Raw genomic sequence first — 14576 nt, 5'->3', positions numbered from 1 at the left:
CTGTCACTAGGGAAAGAGTAGAGGGGGAACAGACAGGAATGGTCACTAGAGATGATGGAGAATTACAAACCACAGCAATGTCAGATGGGTACCACATTATCCCCACATGTCATGTGGTCACTGTCCAGGCAAGCGGCAGTGTCTGAAGAAAAGAGGCAGGGTTAGACCTGCTGGTGTCCCTGAAATGACACTAGCCGACTCGAGCACGTGACTCTGGCAGGCCTTGCCTTTCTCCCTGTCCCCTCTGCCTCACTAAAACACTGTTGGATTACATTCCCGAAGCTAGCCCCCAAGGTCTGTTCCTTTATTTTGCCACTTCCTCTTCCTGAGGTTGACAGCCAAGGTCCAGCTATCAAAATATTGAAATCCAGCAATCAAAAGCCCCCTTTGGCTTACCTAATTAACCTGTCCAATCAATGTGAATGAATGTGCCACGGGGGTATGGCAGCTGGGGTATGGCAGCTGGGGTATGTTATTTAGGGCACTGCTGAAGAAGCAGTGGTTTCTGTCTGCTCCTGGGGTCATGGCAGAGCCACTCCTAAAAGTCCTGAGTCTGAAATGGTCACACACCTCTGTTCACTTGAGGGGAAGAGGGTGTGTGGGAAATAGTATGAGGAACCAACAGTCTCTGGGATACTTGAATCTGCCTGTCTTACAGGCTTAAGTTGCTCTCTTGTGTTCCCTAAAAGCCAGTGTTCTCCTGAGGAGATGCGGTCACTCTCTCCTGAGAACAGGTTCAGTAGAGTGCTGGCCAAAGTGAATCTAGGTGCAGTAGAGACCAAAAGGCTGTGTGGACAGAGGGTCTTCTGCCTTATAAAAAAAATTTAGGGGGGAGATTTTGGGAGCAGTGAGACCCCAGATCCTGAATTTCTTGTAAACAACTTGTTTTCCCCTGATCTGAGTGCCTACAGCTGCTCTGAGCACGAGAGCTCCAGGAGTTCCTGATGGCAGGAGAGTGGTTTCTGGTGGGTTTGGCTGGGGCGTGGCTATCTCTATATAATCTGCCCCTGAACACAATGAAGGGGGCATTCTTGGGGAATTCAAGGATGACCCTTGTCACTGTCTCTGTGTGTGTGTCTGTGTATTTTAACCTCCAGCCCCCTTGCCTGAAGCTCGGTAACTCGGTGCCAGAGCACAGAGCGCAGACACGGGGGCACGGTGTGCACAGCATTCTGTCCCTCTGGGGCAAATAAATCTCCTTTGTGCTGAGAACTTGGCCTTGGGGATCCTTAGCCAATACTTTTCCTTTCAATCCCAACCACAGCAACTCAGAATGTGACATCTTTCCCGAGGAAATACAATACGCATAATCAGTGTGAGCATGTTCAATATGAATAATGTGCTCATAGAAAGAGGAAATTTGGACACAGACATACACACAAGGAGAGGGCTACAGACCCAGGAATTTATTAGACTGGCTTTCAGGATATGGCCTGGGTCGTCCAACCGTAACTGTCTCCCATTGGAAAGATGAAGATGGAGAGCCTGGATATCTGATAACTGTTCTGTCTGGGAGGCTGTGTGTCTCTGCAGTCACTGTCTGCTAACGAAGTCCTGGAGGATTCCTGCAGGGATGATAGTTTTCAGTCGACACTGGAATCCTGACAATGCTGGATTGGATACAGGCCACAGCAGCAGGACAAATGAACTTGCTGATGAGAAGGAAGGCAATCAGGGAGAAATCAGCCTCCTCCTCCCACGTCCTCTTAGGTGGGCTGCCGCCAGAAGGTACGGTTCAGGTCAGAATGATCTGGCTGAGAAAATCCCCCGTGGGAGTGGCTCAGCAGCCTGAGTTTTAGCCCATTAGCCTATAGGTAACAGTGGAAACCCTGTGTCCTGCTTATCTTATACTTGGTCCCACAGCTTAGAGCTTCAGTCAGCTCAGTAACACCATATTGGGAACAACATAGAGACTTTTGGAGTCAAACTATATCCTGACCAGAGCACTATGGTATTGCTATAGTATAAAGAAATGTTAAGGTTTAAACGACTATAGTTAACACAGTCAAGTCCAGAGGACAATAAACAGGCAGGCTAACAGGTGTCTAAGAGGTGGCAAAGCTGGGATACGAGGGACTGAATTCTGGGGAAAACAGAAAAGTCTGTAGGCTTCAGCTGGCTTCCAAGCCCCTCCTGAGGAATATGGGCAAGCACCTCTGCCCTTTCCCCTAGTTAACCTCTCAATTCTGTGGTTATGCCTTTGTTCCCAATCCAATAGCTAATGTATCTAGCTGTAGCAAGCTGAATTGTGGGTAAAGATGGTTTCTAAGGAAGTCACTCCCTCTTTTAGGGGGATCATCTGAGACCACCTCAAGGAGGGACAAGAGGAGGAAAAATGGTAGACCAGACTTGGGTGTCCAGTTAAGAGAGCAGGCCTTGGCTGTTACGGCTCTGCTCTGTCTATATTCCATCCTTTTACTTGCTTATCTGCTAACATAAACCTTGATTATTTTCCAGCTCTCCTGGTGTCTCAGTAGGGCCTCCTCCAGGAGCACAGAGTTGAAGCTCCCGCTGTGACTGAGGTCACCACAGAGCTAGCTCTCTGTATCCACATAAGCACCCAGGAGTCGTAGTAACGGGACAGGAGGCATTGCGAGTTTGGTATTTTAGAAAAGCCTGGTATCTTGTAAAGGTTTTTGTAGCTGTCAGGCTTAGAAAATGCCCACTTTCTTTTTTTTAAAGCATTTTTTAATTAAAAAAACCATAAATATAATTGAAATTTATCTATTTAAAAATATTGAGATTTTTTTTATATTTCTTGAATATTCTAGTTACAGAAGTAAATTTTCTGATATTAGATCATTTACATGGCCCTAAATGGTTAAATAAACCATTGCAAGATTTATTTCTTTTCCCAAACGTGATAAATTACAGACTTTATTTTGTAAGCAGGACTCCAGAAGATCCCCTGCCCCTGCTCTTCCAATACATTCATTTTCTCTTTATTCCACTGAGAGTCTGAGTGGACATTTTCTTCCTGGGATTCCGGATGAGCTGAGGTCATAATAGGTGGGCGGGGCTCCTATCTGTTTTTCTGGAGCAGAATGCTCTGGTATCCAAACACAGTGAGGAGAGAATGCCCCACTCCCAACAGGCACATCTGCCCGCAGGAGACCCACGGTCTTCAGTCTGAGGCTCAGCTAACATCTGCTAACGTGGCAACACTGGAATGAACCACCTTTCATGTAAGTCCTGTGACCTGCAGTGACACCAGCTCAGCTGAAACCACGCGTGGCAGAGCCGGCTGTGACCGCCACACAAAGCCCCCATCTCAGCTGTGCGAGCAAAACTTAAACAGGGCACAAATCACCAAGTCTGGGAGATGTTCATTATGCAGCGACTTGTCTCATATTTTGCAACTGCTTTCAGTTACTTACAGTTTCCATACGAGGATATATTGTATATTAAGCATAATCCTTCTCCACTGCCCTGTGATAGCTAACAATCTGCTTTCAGCCCACACGGCCAGCAGCACACCTTCACTGTTTTATCTCAAGGGTTTATTAACTCCCCCGCCCTGTGTCATAACTTAGTTCAAAGGGATCTTGATCTGTCTCTTCCACAAAAGATCACATTGGTCCACTTTATTGATAACATTGCTGGCTGGACCAAGTGAGCAGGTGGTAACAACCACTTTGAACTTGCGGCTAAAGGTTAGGTACTTCAGAAGACTGAAACAAACACAATCAAAATTCAAATGCCTTCTACCTCGGGCATGATTCTAGGAGACCTCTGCTGTGGGGGCATGCAGACATATTCCTTTAAAGGGGAAGGGGAAGTAATTGCACCTGGCTCTTTCACTGCCAAGAAAGACACCCAATGCTTAGTGGGTCTGTGTGAACACTGGAGGCAGAACATTCCCTCATGTGTGCCTTACCTCAGCTCATTTCTGGAGTGGTTTGGAAAGCTGCTAGCCTTGTGCAGGACCTGGAACAGGAGAAAACTCCTCCACACATCCAGGCTGCTGTGTAGGCAGCTAAGTCATTTGGACCACACCGTCCAGCAGACCCAATGGTACTTGAGGTGTCTGTGGTAGATATGGATGCTGTCTGGAGCCGTTTGAAGAGCCCTATAGGTGAATCACTGAGGAGACCATTGGGATTTTTGGAGTGAGGCTCTGGCATCTTCTGCAGACAACTATTCTTCCTTTGACAGACTACTCTTGTCTGCCAGGCCTTACTGGAAACTGAATGATTGACAGTGGCCCGTCAGTTACCATGTGATCTGAGCTGCCCATCACGAGCTGATCCATGATGGACATTTATCATGGAAGCCTTATAGCTGGACATTTATCGAATGGAAGTGGCACATACGTGATCTGGAGGGCACAAACCAGTTACATAAAGACGTTGCTCAAGTGCTCATGGCTTCTACTCTTGTTACAACATCTTCTACTCCAAAGCATGAACCTACAGCTTTTATGTGCTATGTCTTGTGATCCATTGACCGAGGAACAGAGAACAGGGCCTGGTTTATTGATGGTTCTACACTCTATGCAGGCGCCAACTTAGAAGGGAACAGTCGCAGCATTACAGCCTCCTTCCGGGACAATTCTGAAAGACATGTGATTGGAAATTCTTACAGCAGGCAGAACCTTGGCGGGTATACATGGGCCAACATTTTGTTTGGAAGGAGAAATGGCCAGAGGAGAAGTTCTGTACTGATGCATAGGCTGTAGCCAGTGCATTGGCTGGATGGTCAGGGTCATGGTTAGAAAACTCGTGCGAAGACTATCTGGACAAGCATGGGGATTGTTCTCTTCAAATGACGAAGGATGTGGAGATACTTGTGCCCCATGTGGATGCTCATCAAATGATGACTTCAGCTGAGGAGGAGTTCAGTAACCAAGTAGATAGGATGGCCTGTGGAGAGCATGTTTCCCCAGCTATTCCTGCCATTGCCCAGTGAACATGTTTGGGCATACATGCACACCTATTAAGCTAATACCTGTGTTTTCTTTCCTCTATTTTGCTATCATGTGATATAATGTCATTTGAGATAATATCAGTGGTCAAAGGTTGTAAATATATATTGTCACATTTAAGCTATGAAACATTAAGGGACATTGCGACATGTTCGTTCTACAATATGTAATATGTTTGCAGTTGTACGTGGGACAATATATCATGTTAGAATTATGACCTAGTTATTGTTTTATAAAGTAAACACGACATGAGGAGGTGTGATGATGTGTCAAGTTGACAAGGGGTGAACTTGGGATGAGTAGACTCCGTTGTCAACTTGGTTCCCTTTGAAATAAATGAAAACCCAAGTTGCTGGGTACTCTGCTGATGGATTCTTTTCTTTCCTACCTTCCTTTTTGAGACAGGGTTTTGCTATGTAGCTCTGACTGTCCTGAAACTCTCTACTTAGACTGGGATTGGTCTCAAACACACAGAGATATGACTGCCTCTGCCTCCCAAGTGCTGGGATTACAGGTGTGGGTCCCCCTGCCCAGAGGTAGTCTCTTAATCAGAACTAGCACTCTGAATCTGGGACACACCCACTGGTGACAGCTCATATAATATGACACGGAAGAAAGAAACTTTGCTTTTTGCTTGTTCCCCCTCACTCTCTCTGGCAAGTTCGTCTCTCCTGTTGCTGGAGCCTGCACTAAGTCCAGCCTCCTCGAGGTCTGGGGGCTCTCCAGGAATCCCCCAGTACCCTAGCAACAGATTGAGACAGCAGAGACCTGCATCCCCGTGGACTAAATAACTACCAGATTCTCAGCCTTTCCACTATGAGACAGCGAATGTTGTGCTACCTAGACCACACCCTGTCAGCCAGTCTAATATCATATATTATTAGACTCCATTTATGAAAATAAATACACGTGCATTCAGTGTATCAGTTCAGGGCATCTAGAGAACTGTGCTCACTGTTCTTGGTTGTCAGCTTGAGTCCATTTGTAATTAACTGGAATCCAGAAATGGAGGGCACAGCATTGAGGATTTGTTCGTTTGTTTGATTGATTTGAAGTGGGTGACTCCACTTCTAGCCCAGATCTTTAAGGCAGGAAGAGACAGATGTCTTTGATCTGGATCTGGAGACAGGAGGATACAGCTTTAATCTGGTTCACACCTTCTTCTGGAAGCCTGTGTAAGGACCCATGTTTTCTCTTTGACAGCTTGACCTTAGCTTGCTAGGATATCCATGTAGTGGCATTTCATTTGTATTTTAATAAATAAAGCTTGCCTGAAGATCAGAGAGTAAAACAGCCCCACTGGTCAGCCTTACAGACCAGGCAGTGATCACACACACCTTTAATCCCAGTAGCCATTATGACACACACCTTTAATCCCAGCAGTCACACTGGTTGCCATGGAAACTGGGCGTTGCATACCTTTAATCCCAGTGGTGCACGCCTTTAATCCCAGCCCTGGAGAGGAATATAGAACAGGAGGAGACGGCTCTCACTCACAGTCTCCTTCTGAGATTCCTGGAGGCAGGATCGCCATTTGGGACTGAGGTTGAGGTAAGAGTCGGTGACGTGCCACACATCCATTCCATCCCATCTCTGGAGTTAGAGCAGTCTCTGGGATTCCAGCACACTGAAGAGCAGCAAGACAGTAGTCTCACGCACTGAGCAACTCCTGGGTTCTTGCTCTCTCTGTTCACAGCCAGCCATTGTTGGATTGGCTTGACTGCCGTCTGTAGATCATTCAAATAAATACCCCCTCTCTATATGAAATATGTAAGGGAGAACAGACATATTTCATATGTATATGAAATATATATGGAGATTCCTTCTGAGTTGTTAGTCTAGAGAACCCCTACTAATAAGAGAGCCCTTATACACTCCTCTGCACCCCCTTTCTCCCTGTTCCTCAGTCCCATTAGACCCTTCCTTTCACGAGGATTGAATGATCAATTGACTTAGATTTTTGATTCTAGCCCTTCAGGACTGATTTTCACATCAAAGTCATAGCACCTTTTACATTGGGCTGGGAAATGTTCCTTTTCTAGCTTCTCAAAGCGTCTGTGGAAGTTTGAAATCATTTTTCTTTAATGTTTGATTAATTTAAAAAGTGAGCGTGAAAAGCAGCCAGGACTTGGGCATTTTTTTTTTTAAAGAGATTCCCGCCTCCCAGCCAGTTTTAAAAAGCATGGTTTTTATCTTGATTTTCCTATTTAGATACATTTGCTTATGTATTTTGTGTCCGTGTACGTTGTGCGTAGGCACGCTTGTATGGAGCTCAGAGGGTAATATATAGGGTTCTGTTCTCTTCTACAGTGTAGGCTTCTGGGGACTGAATTCAGGCTGTCAGGCTCAGCAGCAAGTGTCTTCACCCATGGAGCCATCTCACTGGGCCCAGATTTATGTTTATCTTTTTTTTTTGGTTTTTCGAGACAGGGTTTCTCTGTGGCTTTGGAGCCTGTCCTAGAACTAGCTTTGTAGACCAGGCTGGTCTCGAACTCACAGAGATCCGCCTGCCTTTGCCTCCTGAGTGCTGGGATTAAAGGCGTGCGCCATATGTTTATCTTTTAAAGAAAATTGCTTGTATCTCCCAGGCTTTCGAATTTTGAACACACCAGGGTCTGCGTGACTAAGTTCCCTCACTCTAGCCTCCTTCTTGCCTTTCCTGGTGAGACTTGGTTTTTCTTCATTGAAGGTACCAGCTTGGAGTTTTCAGTCTTGCCTTGTGTTTCATTTTCCTCGCCCCCGACACACCCGCCGCGTTTTCTCCATTGACCCCCCCCCCCCCCCCCACGATGGACGCTCCCAGCAGTTTCCGGGCCAAAAACTCCAGCCTCGCCCCGCCCCCGGCGCTAGGCCCCGCCCCCGAGGAGACCCCGCCCTCCCCGAGGAAACGGAAGTGGGCGTCCGGAAGCCGGAAGCGGAGAGCGGAGCCGAGCTTGAGTAGCTGGGAGCTGCAAGCGGAGGGGCGGGCGGAGCTGGCCATGGCGGAGAAGTTCGACCACCTAGAGGAGCACCTGGAGAAGTTCGTGGAGAACATTCGGCAGCTCGGCATCATCGTCAGCGACTTCCAGCCCAGCAGCCAGGCGGGGCTCAGCCAGAAACTGTGAGTGCAGGCGGGGCGGGCGTCGGCGCCTCTGTACGGAGCCCCTGCCGCTGGTCTGGGGACCCCACTAGGGCCTGCTGGTGTGGTCCGGCTCCATCCGGACTCCACGGTGGGATAGCTCCTTCCTGACTTTACTGCGGGGGGTGGGGGGACGGAGGCCGGCACCACTGTGACCCTACGGGGCAGGCTGGAACCTCTCCACCCTCACCCCCATCACCCCTCCGCCCACTGCATTCCACCCTAGTCCACCGCACCCAATTCCACCGGGGACGCCGGCACCTCTGTGACCCTACGGGGCAGGGTGGAGCCACTCCGTCCTCAGCCCACCCCCACTCCATCCCACCGGGGAAGCTGGGGGGAGCACTACACTCCCATCCCACCTCCGCCCCACCCCACCGGCGAGGCTGAGTCCACTCCTCTAAGTTAAAGAGGAGCAAACTCCTCCCGAGGGTCCAGAGCCACCTGCTGCATAGGCCTGGCTGTGGAAGAAGGCACAGAGGGTTGATTTTCCTTTATTTTTTTCTCCCAGCAATATCTTTGTGCTGGTCATGCAGCCTGGTTTTGGGATGCCGGACAGGGAAACAAAATATTTAAGAGCGGGCCTCACTGCCTTGTAGCGCAGCTAGGTGGTGGAGGGTGACTCTGGGAGGGGCTGAAGGTCAGCCCAGGAGGGGTGGGTTTCTGGCTTGCAGACTGAGGGTCCTCTACTCAAGGTGCTCCATGCTGCCTTCCCTGAAAGCCATTCAGACGACTTGTGTTCTCTAAAACTTTGCTCTTTCTTCACCTCCATCCTGAGTTTAGAAGGAAGATTATTGAGGGTATTAAGTCCAAAGGTGTCCTCGGAATCTGGTGGCAATTGAGGGTTCAGGTGTGAACTGCACTGCAGCTTGTTCAGGGTGGCAGGGGTCTCCTGACTCCCTCGGAGGCAGCCGCTGCAGCTGTCTTGGTTCAAAGTTAGCATGAGGGAGCAGGTGTAGCAAGCAGGTACTCAAGGTTCATCTAGTAGGCTGGGAGAAGAGAGCTACCCCCAGCGGAGACAGACCCAGCTCAGCAGAAAGGCAAGGCCTGCCTCTAGTGTCTGGACCTGGAAATCTGCTCTGATCCCCCATCCCCCTAGTTCCCCTTCTGGAATGGGAGACTGCCCTGGAAGCCATCCTTACCCACAGTACCCACAGCTGAGTCTGTTAAAGCTGAGGGCAAGGCTAGGTGTTTACCAGAGTAGAGGGCAGTGATATTTTGCACTCGTCCTCAGGGAGGGCTTTGTGGGATGCAGGCAAACTGGAGCATTGCCTAGACCCGAGCCTGCTGAGACCGGCTTTGTGGCTGTTCCCAGGGCCCTGTCTCTCTCTTATCTAGTTAGTGTGGCTATCTCGTACCCCGCTGTCTCCTCAGTTATCTGCCCCAGTGTCCCCGACCTTGCCATTTTAACCACCGTGACTTGAAGCCCAGTGAGCCGTGCTGTGTGTGGGTTGCGCCTGTACTGTCGCCGGAGCTAACCGCACACCCCTCTGCTCTCTCCCCAGGAACTTCATTGTTACGGGCTTGCAGGACATAGACAAGTGCAGACAGCAGCTGCATGATATCATGGTGCCTCTGGAAGTCTTTGAGTGAGTATGGCTGTGGGTCTCTGCTGGCTCTGAATGTGGGTGTGACAGGAATGCCTGTCTCATGGCCTGTAGTGAACAACTGGGCTTAAAAAAGGGTAAGTGTCACCCCAGGGTTGTGTTGTTGAAAATGGAGTCACATGGAAATGGGAAATTAAAAGTATATAAAAACGGGTTTCTGAGTCCAGTGGAGAGAAAGCTCCTAATTTATGAATTAAGGAGCTGTGGCTTGGTGTGGTGGTGGACAGGTTGATCCCAGCACTTAGGGGGCAGAGGCAGGCAGCTCTTGTGAGTTTGAGGTCAGTCTGGTCTGCAGAGAGTTCCGGGACAGCCAGGGCTACACAGAGAAATCCTGTCTTGAAAACAAAAACAAACAAAATGAGAGTTGTGTGTGAGCTATAACAAAATAAAAAAATATATCCACAGACATCTGGAAAACAATTTGGTCTGTTCAAGAAGCTTCCTGTGGTGACCTGCACTTGGGAGGTGGTCCCTCCTGGTGGCTGTGGTGGGCCATTTATCTTCCAGAGAGTCCTGTAGACCTGCCACAGCAGTGGCTATGAGGAGAGTGGCCCGCGAGTTCCCAGGAGCAGCTGCTTCCCGAATGGGCTGTGAGCCCTGGGAGGAACACAGGCTCCCGCGACCTGGCTCACGCACACTGATAGGCACGTGGGCTGTCCAGAGCAAGGATGAAATAACCTCCCCTTCAGCCCAGTGTTTGCCTTTGTGCAGTTCAACTTCTGGGCCTTAGACAATGGCAACCACCCCGCAGTTGAGGAGCCGCTTGCTTACATAACATGTGCGATGGCACCTTTTCATGTTCTTCTGTTTGAAATGCATTTGCTTAGAAAGTCGCCAGAATCTGCTGCTTTCTTTACTACAAAAGCACCAAACTGAAACACAATTCTAGAAATTGGTATTTTGGCCGTTTGTCATAAAGGCCAATTTAATGAGTATTAACCTGAATATAGCTGAATGATTCGGATTTATCCACTGTACAGAACTAGCCAGGTAGTCTGTTCTTGGTAAAATCTGGATATGGTGGGCAGTGGATTTCATGACATCAGGATATGATGGCATTTTGGCTAAACATGTTAACACTGTCAGGGTAGTTGTATTGTCTTGCGATAGCTGGAGAGAAACACCGTGCTGCATTATGTCACTGGGGTGTGGATAAGGCAGTGTATTGAGAACACCATCTCCACCAGATGAACGCTGGGTGTCCCTTCCGTGGCCCCTCCACTCCTCCTGTTAGCTTCCCACACAGTGTGTGAGCAGTCAGGCTCCAGGTCACAGGCCCGAGCTGCACCACACTCAAGCGCATCTTTATCGTATGGGCTGTTTGAGGAACCAACCGAAGGGCAGAAGCCCGTGTGCATTTGTTTCTTTATGCACATGCCTTGTGAGTGGTGAGTGCTGCACGGATGTAAGGGGGTGCGATATGGCTTGTGTTGTCAGGGGTGCCTAGTGATCATTTCTTGCCTCACGGGCGCTAGAAATAGAGGTGCATGCTTGGAGAAATCTGAGGACTTAGTTCTAAGTGGAAGAGCTGCCTCCTAGACCAGAAGCCGTGCCTACTGGACTTTATTTTTTGGTCCTTGCCTACTTTCCAGAAAAAAGTTAGGTGTGTCAGCTGAGTTGATGGAGATGTTCTTGTGTGCAGATACATCGATCAAGGTCGAAATCCCCAGCTCTACACCAAAGAGTGCCTGGAGAGGGCTCTGGCCAAAAACGAGCAAGTCAAGGGGAAGATTGACACAATGAAGGTAAGACCAAGGCCGGCGTGTCGCGAGTAAGCGTGGCTGACAGAGTTTGCTGTTAGTCTCTGTGGGCTGTATGACTGCCACACAGTGGGACTTCTGGCATGTATAATAGTTACGTTGAATGTCACTGAGCCACAGCCCTGTGACAAACAAGGAAATAGATTAACATCTTACATTTTGTCTGGTGGTGTCCCTGGCCAGCGGGCCTTTCAGTGTGGCTTTCCCATTTGACTTCCTTGGGTGACATCTTCTGTATCGACCCTGACTGGAGGCCTTTTCTGTGTCAACGGGCTGCAGGTGGAGGATCCTGGAAGGTTTATGTGGTCTCTAGCATCTGCCTTCAGACCCCTAGGAACTCCCTGACACTCCCCACAGAGAGCTTGGCCCCCTTGCCCCGACCAGGGAGCTGAGCCCTGAGTGTGAACTGCAGTTTTCTCTCTCAGGTCACTGAACTGTGGTTCGGATAGTGTTCACTTTTCTGTTTGGACCCTCCTGGCCTGGTCTCCAGCGGATGCACTGTTTGGCCTGCAGTGAGAGCACTGTATGCTTTAGTGTCTTCTGGGCTCCCTGCTAGCCTCCAGGCCCTGTCTTGTTCTGTTGTCAGCCTGGTCATATTGCTCTGAGAGGCTCACAGGCCTTCCTGAAAGTTTCTTTCCCCAGGGTGCTGGCTCAAGTGCCCATTTTTCTTTCTCTACTCACTGTCCACTCTGTCTGATAGTTAAGTTCCAGCATCACACGTCTGCCCTGTACTGCCCACTCCCTGCCCATTATCAGCCAGTCTTGGTGTGTGCTGTGTCTTGTGTGCAGGCCAGTGCAGGTGTGCCCGGTGCTCAGAAGGCTCTAGGTGAGGGGCAGGAGTGAGCATGGCTTCTGTCAGACCGTAGGGGGCTGGTCCTTTTAGCATTGAGCCCATGCATTATGTCTCCTGTCAGCTTGGGTTGAGGACTTCGTGGACACAGCAGAAATCCCCTCTGTGGACACAGTGACTGCCCTTGGGGCTAAGGCTTCTGGTCCCATCAGCGTCTTAGGTTCATTGCCTTGGGCTGCTAGAGTGCAGTGCCCACTGCCGGTGCACATGTGGCACTGTGTGCCTGCTCTCTCATCTGAGAGCTGGGGCAGTCTCAAGGCACATTTTTTGCAGCCTGTGTGCCCCCAGTGGGCACCAGTTAACACTTGTGAGAACTTTTTTCCATTGTAGTGAAGCAGAGTGTGTCTTCCTGACTCTGACCTTGTGACCCATAGAGTGGAGGCTTGGGGTGCAGGCACACTGGACAGCTTCTAAGACTGGGGTAGAACTAATGTTAGGACAGGAGTGGCGGAGAACTGTGGTGTTTGCAGTAGATGATGTATTTCCCGTGCTTCAGGAGGTGTTTGCACACGTGCGTGACCTCAGTGTGATTCTAGTGAGTAACAGCTTCATTGAGTGTTAGCCCTGTGGAAGTCACCTCCTCTGGGGGGAGCACCTGGCTGGAGGGAAGGAGTCATCTTAAAACCTGGTCCCCTTCCAGAGCGCTCTTGTCCCTGGAACACCTTAACTGCAGACACTCCAGTGATTGGCTGCATCCCTTCAGGTGGCCCACTGGGGACTGTGGGCTCCTTGGAGGGGCCATGTTGTCTATAACCTGGATTTTTTTTTTTTTTTGACATAGCTATTTTTGTTTGTAGAAATTTAAAAGCCTGCTGATTCAGGAACTTTCTAAAGTATTTCCAGAAGACATGGCCAAGTACCGGAGCATTCGGGGGGAAGATCACCCCCCTTCCTAAGTGTGTGAAGACCCCATACCCTTTAATTGCCGGACTGATGAGTGAGAAGCTGTGCCTGCCGACGCTGCCTTCCAGCCATGTGAACTGGCCTCACGCCTACCTCCAGCTCCCATCCTCTTGACCTTGTGGGACACGGACTGGAGGAGCAGAGCTGTGCCCAGCTGTCCTGCAGCTCACAGACCCTTGGGTGGTCCCTTCTTTGGGGAAAGCAGGCAGGAGGACAGCCTTGCTGAAATGTGACGTGGGATTGGGATCCTACTTGACGTCCTCTGCTTATGTACTCTGTTCTGTTATAGTATCATGAGACAAAACTGGCTTTTATATTTCACATTTTCAGATGTGGTGCATAAGAATGTGATTGTTTTCATGAGTTTCAACTAGAAAGAATAAAGTCTTGAGTTTTACATGGCTCATTCCATGTAATTATTTCTGAGAATAGCGTATCCTGTGAACAGTCACCTGTTAATTCCCTCAAGCGTTATGTTCATAAAACAATGATTTTTTTTTCAGGTGTGTAGGTAGGAAAAGCTATCCAGCTGGGCGCTCCATTTCCCAGTCTCTCTCACAGGCGTGTGCTGAAGAACAGACTGCTCACGGTACTGGAAAGTGCTATAGAGCAGTGCTGCTCAGCTCTGGAGTGTGGGTGGACCCCTGACCATGGGGCTTCTGCTTCCCTTCAGGGGACCTGTGGGCTGGGCGAGAGTCAAGCAGGGCATGCGGCTGTATGTGTAAGGCAGGCTGCGAGGCTCTGGTTAACTAGTTCCCCGCCTTGTGATGCTGGGCCTGCTTAGGGAGAGGATGTGTAACAAAGCTTTTTAAAAAGAGGAGGTCTGTTTCTCACAGCTGTACAGATATGTTTGTTATGGTCATAAAAGTATAATCCAGCCCGTAGATTTTAACATGACGTCTGCAGAGACACTTTTTGTAAGTAAGGTCATGTTTATAGAGTTCAGGTGGACATACTTCTGAGGGACCACCACTCAGTCCACCCCATGCCCTCTTGGCAGCTTTAGCCATGCAGTGCCTGGCATTGGTGGCCTGTGTCCAGTCTCATTGTGTTGCTGCGTCTGAGGACACAGCCTGCTCATGCCTGTATCTGTCTTGTTCTTCCCAGGGCAGGTGGCTCAGGAGTTTGAGAGGTTTGGACAGAGGATAGCAAAAATGCAGGCCTGTAGAGAGACAATATTTTTCTTTTGTTTTCTAGGAGGGAGGAAATACTGTGGTTGGCAGTGATTGTGAGAGCCTGAGAATTCAGGATCCTTGCAGACGGCCTTGACACACTGGTACCTGCGTGAAAACCTCATTACTGCATACAGAAAATGAGGTCATGAGTGAAGGTGCAGCCAGCTTGGTTTGGGCAGCTAGGATTGAGCAGAGCGCACGAGGGAGCCTGGGGGGGGGGGGGGAGAACAGCACACTGG

At 49.4% G+C, this 14576-nt stretch overlaps 1 protein-coding gene across 2 annotated transcripts; it reads left to right on the top strand.

The window, feature by feature from the left end:
- Positions 1–7824: 7824 nt before the first annotated feature.
- On the top strand, positions 7825–13559 carry Med10 (mediator complex subunit 10). Of its 2 annotated transcripts, none has more exons than XM_050144737.1 (4): positions 7825–8024; positions 9548–9631; positions 11292–11394; positions 13041–13559. In XM_050144737.1, exons 1-4 carry the CDS (start codon positions 7903–7905, stop codon positions 13062–13064), a joined length of 333 nt encoding a protein of 110 aa, XP_050000694.1. In that variant the 5' UTR covers positions 7825–7902; the 3' UTR covers positions 13065–13559. The 2 variants fall into 2 exon arrangements, with proteins under 2 accessions (XP_050000694.1, XP_050000693.1); XM_050144736.1 differs by having other exon boundaries at positions 7827–8024; positions 13057–13559.
- Positions 13560–14576: the final 1017 nt, after the last annotated feature.

This window comes from Alexandromys fortis, unplaced genomic scaffold, assembly GCF_014885135.2.
Source record: "Alexandromys fortis isolate MF-2015 unplaced genomic scaffold, M_Fortis_MF-2015_v1.1 scaffold_52, whole genome shotgun sequence".
NCBI lineage: Eukaryota > Metazoa > Chordata > Mammalia > Rodentia > Cricetidae > Alexandromys > Alexandromys fortis.
The sequence above is the reverse complement of the archived record's forward strand: the minus strand, read 5'-3'. Positions and strand labels throughout refer to the sequence as shown.